The following is an 18,643-nucleotide window of genomic DNA, read 5'->3' on the forward strand; positions in this document are numbered from 1 at the left end:
GACATGAATTGAGTTTTACGGTAAAAAACGGAGATGTGTGCAGATGGATTTGCATAGAGCAAAATGAGGAGTGAAATATATTGAGGAGATATAGCAGTAATTAAGTGGGTGATGGTCAGACCAAACCAGCTGTTGATTTCACTTTACTTTCACTGAACTGTAGGTTGACTCTGTACTACTGAAAGATCAGAGAAATTAGAAACATTATACTTTAATGGGTATTATCAGTTCAGGGTGTCATTCAATTTAATGAGATACACTTCTAAATTGTGCAGTTTGGAGTTAATAGATTAAACATGAGTTGAACCAAGTTGGTGTTAATAACATAGTGAAAACTCAACAACTATTATTCAAAGAAGAGTGAATTTAGTCATAATTACAAGGCCAGTTTCTAAGACACCACCATTTAGATTTAATATCATAAGCATCTGTGTGTTTGTTTCCTAAACTAAACCAGTGTGGCTGTAGTTTGATCACGGTTTCTGTGACGTGTTCTCTAAAGTTTTCTCTGGCAGTGTATGTATTGTTTATGATGTAAAAGCTTACGCAGTATTATTAGTACATACTAGGTTTGATGTGTTGACTGTGAATCAAGATCATTTATTTAGGAGGTGACCTCATTAGCCTCAGTAAGAGTGTAAAGGACATTGTGAACCACTTCCGCATGATGTTCTGATGCAGTGTATTGGGCACTGTGCTAATTGCTTCACAAACAATCTCATATGAACACACAAAAAGTGCTGGGGAAAAGTCATGTTTTTGCCACTTTCAGACAAGGCATTTGAGTCTCAGAGAAGTCAACTTTCCTGGTACACAGATCCTGAATGGAGATCCAATCTGTCTGGACCCATACATGGGCTACTGGTCACCACACCCTTGAGACCTGCACGTGGAGTGTCTACTGGCCCCCAAAGCCTCTAGAAGCTAGAAGCAGGGTTGTCAGCCCTGGTGGTGGGCTAGGTTCCCTACCCAAGCAAGGCCTGTCTCCAGAGACAGCTCGGTGCTAGTCCCCCCCACCCCGACTCCCACAATTTTATCTTTGTGTACAGATTTGCTCAACAGTCACTGAATTTCTAGGACAGGTTCATGTAACCAAAGAGCCTTTATCAGTAGTATATATTGTCTCAACCCAAAGTATGCTGCAAACCTAGGCTGGAGCCAAATGGGAAATACCATCTCTCTAAAGATAGGCTTAGAAATCCTCATCCAATCATTTAAGATGTTTCCTTTCTTGGGTAGCCCAGGCTGAGTTACACCTGGCTGTTAGGCCACCATTCATCACAGGGTTAGCCAAGAAAACAGGGTAGAGGCCACCAAAAACAAGACCACCCCATCTGCCTCATGTTATGGCACAAGTTTCACAATGCAAATCACCTGTATTCAAAGGTAAATTTACAAAACTTTGTAAGATACACGCGCCATCAAAAGTGGGATCACTGCCATTTGTGAGGCAGCAGCTACAGGAGCCGCATGTAAGATACATTGAAAAAGACTAGCTGCTATTGGGCTGCAGAGAGCAGTCCAATATATGCTGTTCCATTTTAAGCAGATTCCTTTCTGCTTCTGGAAGTTGGTTAATTTTTCTGGTTATGATATCAGTTAAGTTCTCCTTGACAGTCTCATCTGCTTCCTAGTTTTCCATTTATTGCAATCCTTTTCCCAGAACGCCGGTACCTTACTAGCTCTCTTCTCAGCAGTGGCTGCCTCCTCCCGTCTTCAAAGCCATCATGAGGGTTCCCTTTGCCCTTTGGGCTCCTGGGTGTAGCCATTCTGGCTTTGCTCTAGTTTCCAAAGCTTCACAGTCATCCTAATGTGCTTAAGACCCTAATGTGATCCTCAGTGATTGGAAACCATTGCGCTCCATATTCCAGGAGTTTCCAGGAAGGCACCTGTGCACAACTCTTTGGTAATTACTACCAAGTAACTGAGACCTCATCTGACCCCTGACCAGGCTGGGGGGAACCTTTCAGACACTGCCTTAAAGGCCTCACTATAAATTACCTTAAAATAAAACACTATAAATAAGCACTCCCTTTGCAGCCTCCAGTTCCTACCAGTCACCCCTCTTGACCCTCCCACCGGAAGGCTCGGTATCAGTCCTGTGCTGGGTCACACAGAATTGTCTAAGGAGTTTTAATTCTCTAACTCCATGGCTCGACCTCAAGATGACAATAACAATAGCTGCTTATCCAGCTTCCACGTGCCAGGCATGGTGTTCAGTGCCTCACATGTATTACTCTTAATTCTCACGCTGACTCCGTGAGCGAGAGTCTCTGATACTCATGAAGAAACTGAATCTTGGAAAAATTAGACAACAGGCTAACCTGCAGTCTGGGTTTTCACCTGGTTCTGCCTAACCACAGGGTTCACGTCCTTGGTTCCCCTCATTGCTCCACGTCTCCACGTAAACGCCCCAGCGCTTCTGCAACTCCAAAGGGAAACTCCTTCTCACCACAAATCCTCCTCTTCTCCAGCCCTTTCCCAGCTAATGTCACCTCCTCACACCTGTCACTCAAACTGAAACCTCTAAATCATTCCCCAACATCCATCACCCATGGCAACTAGTGAGTCTGCTCTGACCCTCACTGGCTCCTGAACCTTCTTTCAGATCTTTCTCTCAGAACCATTCTTTATGGTTCCCTCCAAGATTATTTTCATAACCCCTGTTAAGCAGGGATTATCTCCTTAGGATAAGGTTATCTTAGGTTGTTATCTCCCTATCCTAGACTTGTCTTTTTCAAATCCACAGCCCACTTCACTGGTTTTTGATTTGACCGTTTGGTAATGCAAATTTGATATCCCATTGAGGTTTACTTCTTTTTAATGATGCAATGAGTCTCATTTGATAAAATACTTATTCCTTAGCAAGGTGTTCTTCAAAACATAGTTCCAACTTATTTCTCAAATGTGCCCTGGCCTCTTGTCCTTACCCCATAAACACTGTATATTCTCTAAAGTTCAGAAACTGGGGCCCACAGAATCTGGTCCAAGAACTGCATAGGTTCACCTTATACTATTGTGTGTAAGTTGTGTGTATTAACCATCACAGTGTAAGGAATTCTTCACCGTGTAAGGAACTGGGAGAGATCATATAAAATCCCAGATTTCTTACTTCTCTTGAGACATTACCTCATCAGTTTCCCGAGTCCTCACACCCACAGTTGTGCTCCAACTCAGCTTACCTCGTGTGTTAAATGGCCTGTTTGATCCTCCAGGCGTTTAGGGTTATGGTCTTTATGCTGGGCCATGAGAAGGTCTCTAGGTACACCATAACTTTGTAACTTTGTTCACAGCATTTCTTCGGGTTGGTGTGCCCTTTCTCCCCCTGGTAAAGTTTTATTTTGAAGGGCTCAGATAAAGGACCACCAATTCTGTGAAGTCTTCCCAATAAAATCATTCACCTGTGCTCAATAAAGCTTTTTATTTCTAATGTTTAGTTGCTCAGTTGTGTCCAACTCTTTGTGACCCCTTGAACTACATATGGCCCACCAGGCTCCTCTGTCCATGGGATTCTTCAGGTGAGAATACTGGAGTGCGTTGCCAATTCCTTATGTAAGGGATCTTCTGACTCACAGATTGAACCTGCATCTCCTACACTGGCAGGTGGATTCTTTACCACTGAGCCCACCTGGGAAGCCCCATTTCTAATGCAGCTCTCCCCAGACTGTTAAAGGCAGCTATATGCACAACTCTCTCTTGGCTAGATAGGAAGACCTTGAAAGTAGTCCTGCTTTAATCAGTTTCACACCCTTCCTCACAGCAACCACCATCAGGCCTCACCCTTGTATTCTTTCCATGAGCACTGAGTTAAGTAAATTCAGTTGAAATCAAAAGCCCTTTGTTGATGTCCATTAAAGTCTTTTCATTCCCACTTTTCTATAACTGAACAAGAAAAGGACTTATTTATTTATATAGAAAGGATCAGTGAAATTATTATTTCATATGAGCTTTGAGCAAATGTGGCTTTCGAAAGTTTTAGTAAGATTATATCGCTGGTGATGATAGCTGACTTTACCTGATTTCTAAGCATATGATGAAGAGAAGTGTATAAATATTAACTCCCTCCTTTCCCTAGTATTGCCCATATGATCAAATAATAATAGTTTTTATAAAACACTTTCACACCACAAATTTCTTAGGTGGTAAATACTTTGTTAATCGGTTCTATATCTTCACCTAGTTTCTAATCTCGGGTCTCATAGGAAACTCACAATGTAAACTACTTAGTTTACGATATCTTTGTCTTTTTTTATGTTCATTTCTTTTATACCTTCTTTTAAAGCAGAAGAATGTTGAACTCAAGAATTGAGATCTAGGTTGAGAAAGATAAAACATTTCTTATAAAAGACCTAGTAGGTAGTATACAGACCTTTCTGTAGGGAAGGAATGCCCAAAGCAGACATGAGGGGGAAAGGGATTTTACAGTCTCTTCTGAAGAAGCATAAATGAAGGACCACAGTTGGCGTGGAAGTAAAATCTCAGAAGAAATGACTAGATTCTTTTAGGAGTTCCCTGGTTTTTGCCAAGACTGTCTGCTGACAGCTGTAAGCCCCAGGCAGCCAGCTGCAATGCCCGTTAATACGTGAAAGACTGTTAACATTTTGCTGTTTTCATTCTCCCCCTGTAAGAAGTGCATATGGAACAGGTGTGGACAGGGAAGCAGAAAAGCTCCTTTGAGAGTTATAAATCAGCCTGATCCTGGGTTGAGTGCATGGATGTCTCTGAGGAACCCCATTCCTCTCCCAAGGCGTTGCAAGTGGGTAAAGGGAATCTAACAGGAACCAAACCGCCTGCAGTGTCTCTACATTCCAAGAAAGAATGCCAGAAGTTTCAGACTCAGATCGAAATCTGTGTCATAGTTTTCTCTTCATGTGATCCAATTTCTTCTTAATTAATCAACTGGGATTTTGTCTCCGAATTGTTGGACCATAGTTAACATTATCAGATGCTGTTGAACTCTGAAAACATCTGACAGATTTCTAGATGGAGTATTAAGTCATCTTCCCAACTGTCTTAATCTTAGGAGGTAAATGACCTACAGGATGAAAAACTGACAACATTTTTAAAAAATAAATTTGTCTCAATTTCAGAAGTAATTACAGTTCTTACCTTTTTTTAATGCTCTTGGACAGCAATTTTCAGTGTGTTTAGCTGCATGTGAAGATTGGAGGAAAGTATAAAAATCTATAGAACTTTGGTATGAAAAAAATTCTATTTGTCTTACCTTAAGAAATACTCAGTGCTGACTCCTGCACATTTTTACCTGGTTTAGGACACATCCTAGATAGTTCTTTCTCTATACAAATGACCCATCTATCCAGTCCTATTTAAAAAACAAAACAAAACTATATTCCAGTCTTTGTTCTCAGAACTGAAAGCATGGCTTTTTCTGCATGAACCTAAAGTTATGCCAAGGAAGTTTGTGTTATTAAAATCAAATAGCCGAGTGGGGCTTGCTTCTGATAACATTCACTTACTTTGTCTTTAAATAGTCTTATTTAACAAAATATTTGAAAAGATTTGTTGTAATAGCAGTCTCTGAAGTTCATTGTGTGTATAGGTCTCAATTTAAAGATTTAAAAAATAATAATTGGACTAAAATTTTGACTATTGTCTTGTGTATTAATACGACTTGTCTATAAAGTAATTCAAACTTGGAATTAGAATACTAGGCCCTTTTCTCCCTGCTTATCTGGGCCTGGGTTTTCTCATCTGGTAAATGGAGCTTAGATGAGATGACCTCTAAGGTCTACATCAAATAGAGTTGAAGACAAAAGGAAGAGGCAGTCGGATGCCTTTGAGGAATAGGATGAAAAGAGGCACAGGCTTTGCATCAGACATCTGGGTTCCAGTCTTAGATATTATTAGCTATAGGAAGTTATGCGTCACTGTATTCAGCCATAAAATGGGACTAATTAAAGCTGTATCGAGCACTGCTGAGGTTTCAATGGAAATAAGCCTATTATGTTCCCAGTACAAGTTGTACACGTACTTTATGCTCCTATAAATGGTCGGACCGTATTTTAAGGTCAAGAAAAACTTAAGGCTGAGCACGTGATCGGATCTAGTAGTTTCCACTCTGGCTCTTGGAGAAGAAAGGGCAGGATCCTATCACTGTCCTTTACCAGGAGAGATGTCCCTCTGCTGTGATGAAATAGAGCCCTCAGGGTTTAAAAAAAGCGCACGGTCAGGGGGAAGGCACCGCATCTTGGCAAGAAGAGCTTAACATAGTTTCCAGTCACCAAACTCTCTTCCCACCCCACACCCTGCTTCTATTTAAATCCCGGGCCCTCCACCGGTCCACTCTCATTTTAGCCAGTACCCAGGCTCTCAGCAGAGAAGGGTGGCATGGCCCCCGGGGAAAAGGAAAGGGGGGACGGGCCGGCCAAGAGTGCCCTCCGGAAGGTGCACACGGCCACCCTGGTTATCACCTTGGCCCGAGGCTGGCAGCAGTGGGCCAATGAAAACAGCATCAGGCAGGCCCAGGAGCCTGCAGGCTGGATGCCAGGGGGCACCCAGGACCCACCCGATGCTTCTGGACCAGCGATAGACGCCCCCACCCGCTGGAAAGCTCAGAGGGCCCCAAAGCCTTCCTCCCCGAAGCCGGAGGGCTGTGGAGAGGATGGGCACGGCTCAGAGGAAGCCAGCACAGTTTCTCCTATCAAGAGGAAAGAGGTGACCAAAACGGTGGTCAGCAAGGCTTACGAGAGAGGAGGGGACCTGGGCCACCTCAGCCACCGGTACGAGCAGGGTGGCGACCCGCCGGAGGCCGGGCAGCTGGAGAGCGACGTGGACAGACTCCTCCGCAGCCGCGGCTCCCCAACGCGGAGGAGGAAGTGTGCCAAGCTGGTGACCGAGCTGACCAGAGGCTGGAAAGCAATGGAGCAGGAGGAGCCCAAGTGCAGGAGCGACAGCGTGGACACAGAGGACAGCGGCTACGGCGGCGAGCCGGACGAGAGGCCGGAGCCGGACGGAGAGCCGGTGGCCGTGGCCAGGATCAAACGCCCGCTGCCCTCCCAGTAAGTGCACGCGCCTCTCAGCGCCTCAGCCCGCCTGCCCGCGCCCCGAGCAGCTGAGGGATGCCAGAGAGCAGCCAAGCCCTGCCCGAGGCAGGGGGAGACTCGCCACAGGGCTGGCAGCCGGGGCTGGGCGAAGAGGGCAGTGCCCGGCTCAGTCATGGGCCTCCAGGTCAAGGGCTCGCCCTCTTTGGTTTCTCCCCTCTGTTCTGAACCCTCGAGGTTTAGCCACAACAAAGATGAAGCCACCAGAGATAGGTGTCCACTAGGGGTTATTGTTTGAAGTCAGTTCTATAATGAGTAAGGATTGGCTAATTTTTTTCTGCAGAGAAAAAAGTATTTCCTGGTAGACTGAGGGGAGAGACCTTTCTCTTGTCTCAAATCAGTGGATGTAATATTATCAAGAGACACATCTACCCAAATGGTGCCCATGGAACACAGATTTCTGTGAACCTGGACACAGGTGGGAGGCTGCTGTCTGACTGGAGAGCAACCTCTGAAGTGAGACAGACCCAAGTTCAAACCCCAGCTCTGCCCTGGCTATAGATAATGATACCGTGGTACACTTGAAAGTTGCTAAGAGAATAGCACTTAAATGTTCTCATCTCACATACTCACACACACTCACACACACACTCTCACACACACACAAATAGCCAGTTCTTCTTCTTAACCCATTTCCTCCTTTGTAAAATGATGGCAACAATAAATTCTGCTGTTTTGAGAGAAGTAGATGAGATTAAAGCTGCCAAGAACTCAGCACAGTGCCTGCACATAAGCTCACTATATGGAAGTTATTAGCCCTCATAGAGAGCTTATTATTTAGCAATTCTTCAATTTCAGAAAGCTTTTTCAGTTTATAAACAAAGGCAGAATGCTATTAAAGCTAGGTAATTAAAATATCACAATACTTGTGTGCTGTATATGCGTGATATGTTGCTTCAGTCGTGTCTGACTCTTCGTGACCCCATGAACTGTAGCCCACCAGGCTCCTCTGTCCATGGGATTCTCCAGGCAAGAACACTGGAGTGTGTTGCCACGCCCTCCTCCAGGGGATCTTTTTGACCCAGGGATCGAATCTGAATCTCTTATGTCTCCTGCATTGGCAGGTGGGTTTTTTTATTTTTACCACCAGCACCACCTGGGAAGCACAATCCCAAAGGAGTTAAATGCATACATGCACACACCAACACACGGACTCAGACTGATACATTTATACATTTATTCTAACAAGAAACACATGCTTTATTTCAAGACAATAACTCTCCCTCCACGGAACAGAAAGTCAGGATTTCTCACTCTACAATCACAGGATATCAGAATATGGGGAAAGTCTCAGATATGATGAAATGCTTACAAGCTGACTCCCTCAGGAAACAGTTATATGTGAAGGTGTGCTTTTCAACTTATGGAACAATCAGTAAAAAACAAAATTGGGAACCTTATTTGACAAAAAGTTGCCTTACAGTTTGTGACCTTAAAGATGTTTTGAAAGAATTAGCACTATTACGGGCTTCCCAGAGAGCTTCTCTGGTGGCACAGTGGTAAAGAATCTGCCTGCCAATGCAGGAGACTTGGGTTTGATCCTTGGGTCAGGAAGATCCCCTGGAGGAGGGCATGGCAACCCACTCCAGTATTCTTGCCTGGAAAATCCCATGGACAGAGGAACGTGGTGGCCTACAGTCCATAGGGTTGCACAGAGTCAGACACAACTGAGTGACTAACACACACACACACACATAGGTGTTTTACCTGCTTTGTCCTTTGAACTCTCACAGTAAGGTTGGTAATATCTCATTTTAGGGATCAGAGCACTGAAGCTCGGAGGGAAAGTTCACTCACCAAGTTAGCGACCTGAGACATACATGCCCATCTCCAAATGTCACGATTTGAAACCAGACATGATGCTACTTCTCACTCAGTGCATTGAGCATACACTCAGAGATCCGGATTTGTGTTCTACTTACATTCACATAGGAATTCATAATCAGAAAGCACTATTCTACCAGGTCATATGGAACCATAATCTAAATTTTAGCCTCATGGATTTAGGAGGTATGCATGCTAGAAAATGAAATAATAGAATCCTACAGAATAAAAACTGAGGGTAGCACAATGAAGATGTTCCTGTCAGCGTCTTTTGAATTGGCCAAGGGTAGGGAAATGACAGCTGGGACCAGTCTCTGACGCATGGCCTCTCTTTTGGCACCTAAGAATTGTTCATGTGTTCATTTAATCCTCACAACATTCTCTCAGGGTAGGCATAATCGTTATCGTCACTGGATAGATGGGAACCCGAGACAAAGAAATATTAAGGAATTTGTATAGGATTGTGCTGTCCATGGGATTCAAACCCAGGCACTCTGGAGCCAGAGCCCACCTTCCTGACCACTACTCTAAACTGTCTCACCTGAAAGTGGGAATGTGCGTACTAGGCCCTTCTCATGGTTCCCCAAAACACACCTCTGTGCACTAGAGCAGGACATAGGCTTTGAATGAGAGACAATTAGATTTGGAATATTGGTTACCTGGGAAAATCCTAATGTTTCTTCATTCTCATCTAAAAAATAAGCTGCGATAATCCATAGTTATTTTGGTATCAGTCATGTAAAGTGATGGGCACAGAGTTGTGCTCTGTATAATACAAGGGGCCAGCCCTGGTCATCCCAACACTACAAGATACTAGGAGACTGGCTGTTAGGGTTTGGGGAAGGGAATAGGGCTTCCCTTGTGGCTCAGTGGGTAAAGATTCTGCCTGCAATGCAGGAGACCTGGGTTCCATCCCTGGGCTGGGAAGATCCCCTGGAGGAGGAAATGGCAAACCACTCCAGGATTCTTGCCTGGAGAATCCCATGGATGGAGGAAGTTGCCTGGCTGTAGTCATAGGGTCACAGGAGTTGGACATGACTGAGTGACTAAACCTACGTACCTACCTATGGGAGTGAAATCCCTCCCTTGCTTCTTGGGTTCCTTTCCCTTAGAGCACACAGTCTTAGAGCACACAGCGTACCGGGATGTTGCCCACAGCAACAGCAGCTCTGAATGTCAGCCAATGCGAGCGATGCCCAGGAAGCTACCGCGGAAGCCTAATGGGGATTTTTACCTGATGGGATGCTCACGTACTGCTGGAGACATGTGTGACATCAATGACTAGGCCTATATGAGGGGGGTTTGTTCACTTATTTTTAATTCTAAGCACCATTCTTTCCCCATAGCCACTAATAGGGAGAACATGATGTGTCATGGATATTTAAGCAGAAAGAAGTTTTCTGGGTGGTCCTACGGATAATAGAGACAAACAATTCAGGTTCGATAAAAAGTAGAAATATTCCTTACCAAAATAATTTTACTAACTGGGGCTTTACTATGAAAATGAGTTCCATTATATGCTTTATTTTTAAAAGTCTTTTGACTGTGTAGCTATGTGACTTGTTTTGTCCAGGTCCTTCAGACAAAGCAACTTTTATCTGTCCCCCATTACAGTGATGGCGCAGTATTACATAGTGTATTACATACAGTAATGGCACAATATTAAAATAAAAGTCATGCATCCACCCTCCTCCCAGGTCTATTCAGTAAAAATGAAATGGTTGAGCATGAGGGGGTGTTTTATAGAAAAGGGAACTGAACACAGAAACGTATCCACATCATAGAGCCAGTAAGTGATGCCCTTGGGAAGTGATGCCAGAGCTTGTGTTCTTCCCAACCCAAGGATCGAGCCCAGGTCTCCTGCCTTGCATGCAGAGTCTCTACCATCTGAGGCACCAGGGAAGAATGACTTTACTCCTAAAGCTTGTGTTCTTAACCACTGTGTTAGACTCATCTCTCAGCAGAGAATAGGCTCAATGAATCAGATGGAGTCCCAAGCATCACCTCCACTGTGGAATCCCTGGAAAACTCCCAAAGTGTAATGTTTTGGTGCCACTTTATTAAGGATATTCCATGAACTCAGGACGGTTACCAGTCTGCAAGGAGCAGAGCAGCACAGGCCTGGTTCTCACACCTGGCTGATAACAGAATGAAGAGCACAGCTGGGAATGCACAGGCACCCTGCTTCTGATAAGTGTGACCCTGTGGATGTCCCGCTCCCATTAACCAAACTCGCTATATACTTCCTGTAAGAAGAGTGAGCACATGAATGCACACAGGAGCAGATTCTCCCTAGAACTTCCCTGAGACATCGGAAATGTGGCAGAAGTTCTTGGCTTTACTGACAGAGAAGCGTTTTAGCCTAAGATATGAACGTGGTACCAGTCTTTCAGTATTGCTTTGCTTTCTATGAATTTATACTAGGTCATCTTTCTAAAGCTCAATCTGAACTATCATTCACATTTCACTTGAAAATTTAAAAAATAGCATAAGCTTGTATATTGATTCCTACATTCAATGATCAAGGATATGCTCAGGGTCTGAGACTTACTAATCCTTATTTTTAAACCTGATCCTTTCAGACCTTTTAAAAATTGAAAATATGAAAGTAATACCAAACATGTACAAGATAGATAAAATTAAATACTCATTACAGTATATTTCCTTCTAGTACTTTTTAAGCAATCCTATTTTCTAATTCTTGCTTATAGGACCAATTCTTTTACTTTCCTTTTCTCGTTATTGGGAATTATCATTTGACTATATAACAAATGGACATTAATATTTAGAAGGTGCTTTTTTAGATGTTTCTCTTCTTCATAGTGTTATTACCTAACCAAACCCAACCCTTATCCCAAATGACATAGAATTTCAACACTCAGGAAATTTAAGTTCTTAGTTCAAAGGAAAATATATATATCAAAGAATGAGACCCATATAATATACAGTTTAGGCAAATTATTTCTGGATACTAATTTGAATATTTTTCAATTCTGTGCTTTCTCTAAGTTATAAAATCAATACAGTTGACTCTTACAACATGGGTTTGAGCTGTGTGAGTCCACTTATAAGTGGATTTTTTTTTTCTATAAATGCTTCCTAGAGTATTGCTCAACCTGTGCTGGTTGAATCCATGGATGTGGAAACATGGATAGAGTGTAACCGTAGAAAGTGGAAGTCAGTCATGTCTGGACTCTTTGTGACCCTATGGACTATATATATACACAGAATTCTCCAGGACAGAATACTGGAGTGGGTAACCATTCCCTTCTCCAGGGGATCTTCCCAACCCAGGGATGGAACCCAGGTCTCCCGACTGCAGGCAGATTCTTTACCAGCTGAGCCACTAGGGAAGCAACTGCCGAGTTATACTCAAATTTCCAAGTGCCTGAAGGACCAGAGCCCCCCACCCCCATCATACATCGCTCCCCAGAAGCAGCAGATGCAGTTCCTGTAGTACCGCAGTGTGTGCACGCATGCTCAGTTGCTTCATTTTTTGCATCTATGTTCTGTAGCCCGCCAGGCTCCTCTGTCCATGGGATTCTCCAGGCAAGAATTCTGGAGTGGGTTGCCATGCCACCCTCCAGGGAATCTTCCCAAATGGAACTTATGTTTCTTGTCTCCTGGATTGGCAGGCAGGTTCTTAACCACTAGTGCCACCTGGAAGCCCAGTACTATATTTACTATGAAAAAATGCCCACATATAAGTGGACTCATGGAGTTCAAACCTGTGTTGTTCAAGGGTCAACTGTAATACCAGCAGAAAGAATGAAAAAAAAAATCAACTGTCTCTAGACTAACAATTTCAGTTGTGCACGTACTCTTGATTTCTTCAACCTGGTGCATATATGCATTTTACATAGTTAAAATTGTAGCATATGCTCAAATTTGTTTTATTCTGTTTATTGTTATAAATGTCTTTTAGTGATTATTCACCATTCTTTTTCATTACTGAATATTCAGTTAGTACTTAAAAGAGTGTCTGGGACTTCCCTGGTTGTCCAGTGGTTAAGAATCCACCTGTCAAAGCAGGGGACACAGGTTTGATCCCTGGTCCAGGAAGATTTCACGTGCTGTGGGGCAACTGAGCCCATGCTCCATAACTACTAAAGCCTGTGCACTCTAGGGCCTGTGATCCACAACAAGAGATGCCACCACAATAGGCCCACGTACTACAATGAGAGCAGCCCCCACTTGCTATAACTAGAGAAAACCCTCGCATAACGACGACGACCCAGCAAAGCCACAGAAATATAATTTTGAAAAAAGTGTGTCTGGTGCACAGTAGGTGTCATACATACTTTCATAAAGGTTGGAAGGAATGTCAAAATGCCCGGAAGTTCCTTAAAGGGAGGACATATTATGTTCTATACTACAGGATAGTACCGCAGTTGGGGCTCAGGAGACAAAAAGGACAAGTTAGTGAATCATGATGTTCTTTTCACTCTCTTCTGAGATGTTCAAGTCTCTTCTCCAGCAAGCTGTTCCAGCCTCGTTTGATACGAGCTTTGGGTTATGCCAGGATGACACTGGGGCTTGTTATCAAAGGCTGTGTCTGCCATGGATTGCCATCATTCCAAGGGGACTAGGTATTTACTCTTGTTTGATCATGAGATCTAGCCGCCCACACTCTGGGCAGCTGAACAGGGACAGTCTGTGGAGACGCAGATGAAGACAAGGACCAGCAGGGCTGAGGAAAATGCATTTCACTTCAGGGCAGTGTAGTTCCTAGCACTTGTCCATACATACGTGTGTGGTTAGCTGCTCAGTCGTGTCCGGCTGTTTGCAACTCCATGGACTGTAGCCTGCCAGGCTCCTCTGTCAGTGGGATTTCTCAGGCAAGGATACCAGAGTGTGTTGCCATTTCCTCCTCCAGGAGATCTTCCTCACCCAGGGATGGAGCCCTGTCCCCTGCAGCTCCTGCAATGGCTAGCAGATACTTTACCACTGAGCCACCTGGGAAGCCCTTCCATACATCCGTGATTTTTTTAAGTTGTAATAATTGTATAAACAGTTTTCGGATGCTATTTTTCCCAGTTAACTTAGTCATATACTTTTGTCCATGTGTTTACAAAGTATGATAGTGTTATCTGTGGCAGTGTGCTCCTGGTTTCAATTCTATTATGACAGTGAAACTGAATGCAGCAAGCTAGGGACACAAAGCATGGGAATTAATGAAAGTTCGCCATCTAGTGGATGTCATTCCTCTTTGAAAAATAATACAAGTATGCCTCCCTACCCATATCTGTTAGTTTCCTGCATTTGATTGATCAGATTTTAGGAAATCAGTTTGGATGGTGAGGAACACCCGCACCTGACCTGCTCCTGGGTTTTGACCAGCAAACTATGAGAGTTCAGGGAGGCGTTATTGAATTCATGCATGCCATTCACATGTGTGTGTATATGTGTGTGCTTAGTCATGTCCAACTCTGAGACCCCATGGACTGTAGCCACATAAGCAATTTCAGCTCTACCCTACATCTCCAATTCCAAAGCTTCCAGACATGAAGCCACTTGGTGTTGGGGAGAAAGATGGGTGAGTCACTTGTGGGGATGAAGAATACAGATTTCCGACTTTTATATAGTCCAAGAGTTCATGCTTTACTTGTAAGACTGGAGCTAGAGAAATGACAGGAAAGTCTGTTAAAGACAAACTTTGTTGTTTTTAAATTAGGTCAACACTCGCTAATGATGGTTTTTGTTTTAGTAAGAAATGCATCCCAGGCTGCAAAGGCAGACCCACACATTTGAGACAAAACTCATCCACTTATTACACACTGTCCTGGCAGGCTGAGCGGCACCATCACATAGCAGAGAGAGCACAGTCTTTGGTCTCAGACATTTGGGGTCTGAATCCCACCTCTTCCACTGGGCTGGGGCAGCATTTCACAGTAGTTACACACAGGCTCTGGAGCTGGCTTTACTTTGGTTCGAGTCTCAGCTCCATCAACAACTTCCTGACTGTAAGTAAGTTACCTAACCCTTCTGCCCTCAATTTCCTCATCTGTGAAATGAGATTAACGGTACCTATCTCATAAGATGGTTGTGGAAATATTAGTAGAAAGTGTTTAGAAGAATGTCAGCACATAGTATTCAATAAATGTTACTACTGTTAGCTGCTGCTGCTGCTAACTCGCTTCAGTCGTGTCCGACCCTGTGCGACCCATAGACCCACCAGGCTCCCCCATCCCTGGGATTCTCAAGGCAAGAAAACTATTGTTTGCTAGTGTCTCCTATTTATACTACTAGATATTTCAAAATGTGTGGAACATTATAGGTATGAACAGAGATATGCTTCATTATAAATACGTATTTAAAAATCTATACATGGCAAACGTAGCAGCAAGGGAGACACAGGCATAAAAAGAATTTCGGGAACAGTGGGAGGAGGCGAGGGTGGAACTGCTTGAGAGAATAGCACTGAAACATATATATCAACACATGTAAAGTAGAGAGCCAATGGGAATTTGCTGTATGACGCAGGGCACCCAAAGGTGGCGGAGGGATGGGGGTGGGGAGGGATGTGGGAGGGGGTCTAGGAGGGAGGGGGCCACATGTATGTCTATGGCTTCATGTTGAAAAGCCGTCACAATATTGTAATTATCCTCCAATTCAAATAAATAATTTAAAAATCTATACGAGTGGATAGTACAAAGTATGTGGCTGATAAAAACCTTATTTGGGGCAAATTTTTTGATGTATAAAGTGGATTCCCTTAACCCATTGCTATGATTCCAGTTCTAAATGTTACCAACATGCAAGTCTGAGCTACACATATTTGTCTTACCTTTGTATAGGGAAGTTCTTCCTTGAAATAGAGTTTAATATTATTTTATGGGGCTTAAAACATTATTGTTACTCACAGAGAAAATAACCTAGGACCTATCTCAAACTCAGAACAATGGTGGCATCCTCTATGTCTTTCCTTCTTCCATCTCTTATTTTTTTGAATTGTTTACATGTCTTTTATGATGAAAAATTTATAACTTACATTAAGATGCATAAGAAGTACAAATAGAAAGCAACCCTTGCTAAATTATGAATATCTTGATTTTTTTACCCTCTCTCTCTTTTAGGGCAAATAGATTCACAGAGAAGCTCAACTGCAAAGCCCAGCGGAAATACAGTCAAGTGGGCAATCTGAAAGGGAGATGGCAACAATGGGCTGATGAACATATCCAATCCCAGAAGCTCAATCCCTTCAGTGATGAGTTTGATTATGAGTTGGCCATGTCTACCCGCCTGCACAAAGGAGACGAAGGCTACGGTCGCCCCAAGGAAGGAACCAAAACTGCCGAACGGGCCAAGAGAGCCGAGGAACACATCTACAGAGAAATCCTGGACATGTGTTTCATCATCCGCTCGATGGCTCGCCACAGACGGGACGGCAAGATCCAGGTCACCTTTGGGGATCTCTTTGACAGATATGTCCGTATTTCAGATAAAGTTGTGGGCATTCTCATGCGTGCCAGGAAACACGGGCTGGTCGACTTTGAAGGAGAGATGTTATGGCAGGGCCGGGATGACCATGTTGTGATTACTCTACTCAAGTGAACTTTCAACCACACAAGCCAAACTTGACCCACTCTTGTCTTAATGCTAAATGCTAACGTAGTGAGAAAGTAAAATGCAAACTGCTCTGTAATAACTTACTAAATATTAAACCATTTTTTTTACATAAATAACTTTTGAGCACTCTATTTCTGAGGGAGTTTGAAGATTGAGGAAGCACACACAAAGCATTTCAGAAAGCACACTGAGGATTATTTGTGCACAAAAAGTATTTAAAATTCCACTTACCCTTTAGGCAAAGATATTTGGCTATTCTTTGCAAAATTGCTATAGATATTAATGTAAATAATTATATCTAAGATGAATTCGGGTAAATATCAGCAAACCATACTATGATATGTCATTGTTTAGGAAAGAAAAAGCACTCCATTAATTTTGGCAAAGCTAAACATAAAATTTTCTAAGCAGCCTGACTTTGTTCTATTATTTTTATGATAGCATCACTTACAAAATAAGCACATAAATAAAGAGTTGTATTCAGATAAGACACTGAAATTGATGAAATTGCTCTGAGGTCTTTGAATTGAATAGGTTTCCAATAGAAGTTAGCCATCCTTCTCTGATGTGATTTGGGCAAATCATATGAAAACAGGCATCGCTGGTGGTCATAGAGCCAGCAGAGAAAGCAGTTCTGTTCACCTTCTCTGTGATAAAGCAGAGGTGAGAGATTTAGATTTCTCTGCCTTTACAGGACTGCTTGGGGAAGTTTATTTTTTTCTCAAAACCTTAATGAGTCATGCTGTCTACATTTACCTCAATACACATCAGATTAGAAAAACAGAAAATGCTACAATGAACTGGAATGTTGAATGTAGAAGAATCTGAGTCATGGGTAGATCAGAAACAAACTTGAGATATTTTAATCAAGTCATTTTACTGTTTCATTTTACTTTGTGCTCTAACAAAATTTTGAAAATAACTGAAAGTCTAAAAACAGCAACATTAGTCCAGCTAAAGTGAAAAAAGTATAGTTTAATGATGACAAGGAAATTTACTTCACACTAATCTGTTCCTTGTCAATTTTTCTCGATTAGTGTGCCTTATATAATTCTAAAAACAAGTTGAATAAAATGAGATTACAATTCTTAAGAAATTCAATGAAAGTTACTGAATGATAGCACTTTGGTGTTACACACTGAAATTAATGTCAAAGTATAATCCTGCAAAATAATAGGTGCTCCTAATTGCAAATTGTTAGGCTTAATACAAAGTATGGATTAAACTACCATAGGAGTTATCTTTGCTTTCATGTATTATTCTTTCAAACTGAAAGTTTCAATATCTTCCTAAAGAGGAAAGTTTGTATATTTTTGTTTTCATAATAGATTTGTCAAATTACATATTACTAACATTTCTAAGTAGAATTTCACATAAGATGTATATTTTTATCATAACTGAAACCTATGTCAAAAGCTTAAAACGTGGCACAAGAATAAAACATACTTTTATGTTGTTCGTTTTTGTAATACTATTTTAAAGTATATTCCAAAGCACACTCCACAGTGTGTGGGCCATCACAAAGGGTGAATGCGGTAGCCGTGAAATGTGGCATAGTTTTTATAGCCTGGGTAATTTCATATGCTAATGAGTTGGAGGACTATTCCACCTGTTTTGGGGAAAGGGCGGCGATTTCCGGGATTTAGGCCACAGCCCACTCCTTGGTCTTTTATCAGTGCCTTGGAACTGGCATGCCACCTCTGGGTGTGTCATTTCACTTGCTGACTCAGGATCAAGGTCTAGTCTTGCCTGCCATCATGGTCCCATTTGATTCCAATCAGTTTATGTTGTGTCCTTGGGCTATGTCATTCTTTCAAAAATTGTGCCCTACCCCTTACCCTATTACAGTAGGAAGGGTACAATCACATTTAAAATCAAACCTCATACCCGCCAGAGATGCTTAGCAGGCACAAACAAAACCTTGTGGTCACCAGGACCCAGAGAAAGGTGCAGTGACCCTCACAAAAGACTGAACCAGATCTGCTTGTGTTTTGAGGGTCTCCTGTGGAGGTACGGGTCAGTGGCTGCCGTGGAGACAGGGGGTCTGGCTGCAGCGGTTCTGAGAGGTGCAGCAGGTGGAGGCAATGGTCCTTTTGGAGGAGGCTGCCATTAGCTCCACCACAGACCCGCCAGGTGGGCTATCCAGAACTGGAGAACAATCACACCAAAGAAGTCCTCGCACTCTTGCG

General features: G+C 42.8%; 1 protein-coding gene, 1 long non-coding RNA gene and 1 pseudogene across 2 annotated transcripts in view; 1 reads left to right on the forward strand and 2 right to left on the reverse strand.

Moving 5' to 3' along the window:
* Positions 1 to 18,643, reverse strand: part of LOC138445902 (uncharacterized) — a 248,214-nt gene that overhangs the window by 228,488 nt on the left and 1,083 nt on the right. The window lies entirely within an intron of this gene.
* On the reverse strand, positions 1,063 to 1,642 carry LOC138446097 (transmembrane protein 126A pseudogene; annotated as a pseudogene).
* On the forward strand, positions 6,284 to 17,909 carry ABRA (actin binding Rho activating protein). Its single transcript, XM_069600393.1, has 2 exons — positions 6,284 to 7,019; positions 15,962 to 17,909. Exons 1-2 carry the CDS (start codon positions 6,349 to 6,351, stop codon positions 16,437 to 16,439), a joined length of 1,149 nt encoding a protein of 382 aa, XP_069456494.1. The 5' UTR covers positions 6,284 to 6,348; the 3' UTR covers positions 16,440 to 17,909.

The sequence above is a fragment of the Ovis canadensis genome, chromosome 9 (assembly GCF_042477335.2).
Source record: "Ovis canadensis isolate MfBH-ARS-UI-01 breed Bighorn chromosome 9, ARS-UI_OviCan_v2, whole genome shotgun sequence".
Classification (NCBI taxonomy): domain Eukaryota; kingdom Metazoa; phylum Chordata; class Mammalia; order Artiodactyla; family Bovidae; genus Ovis; species Ovis canadensis.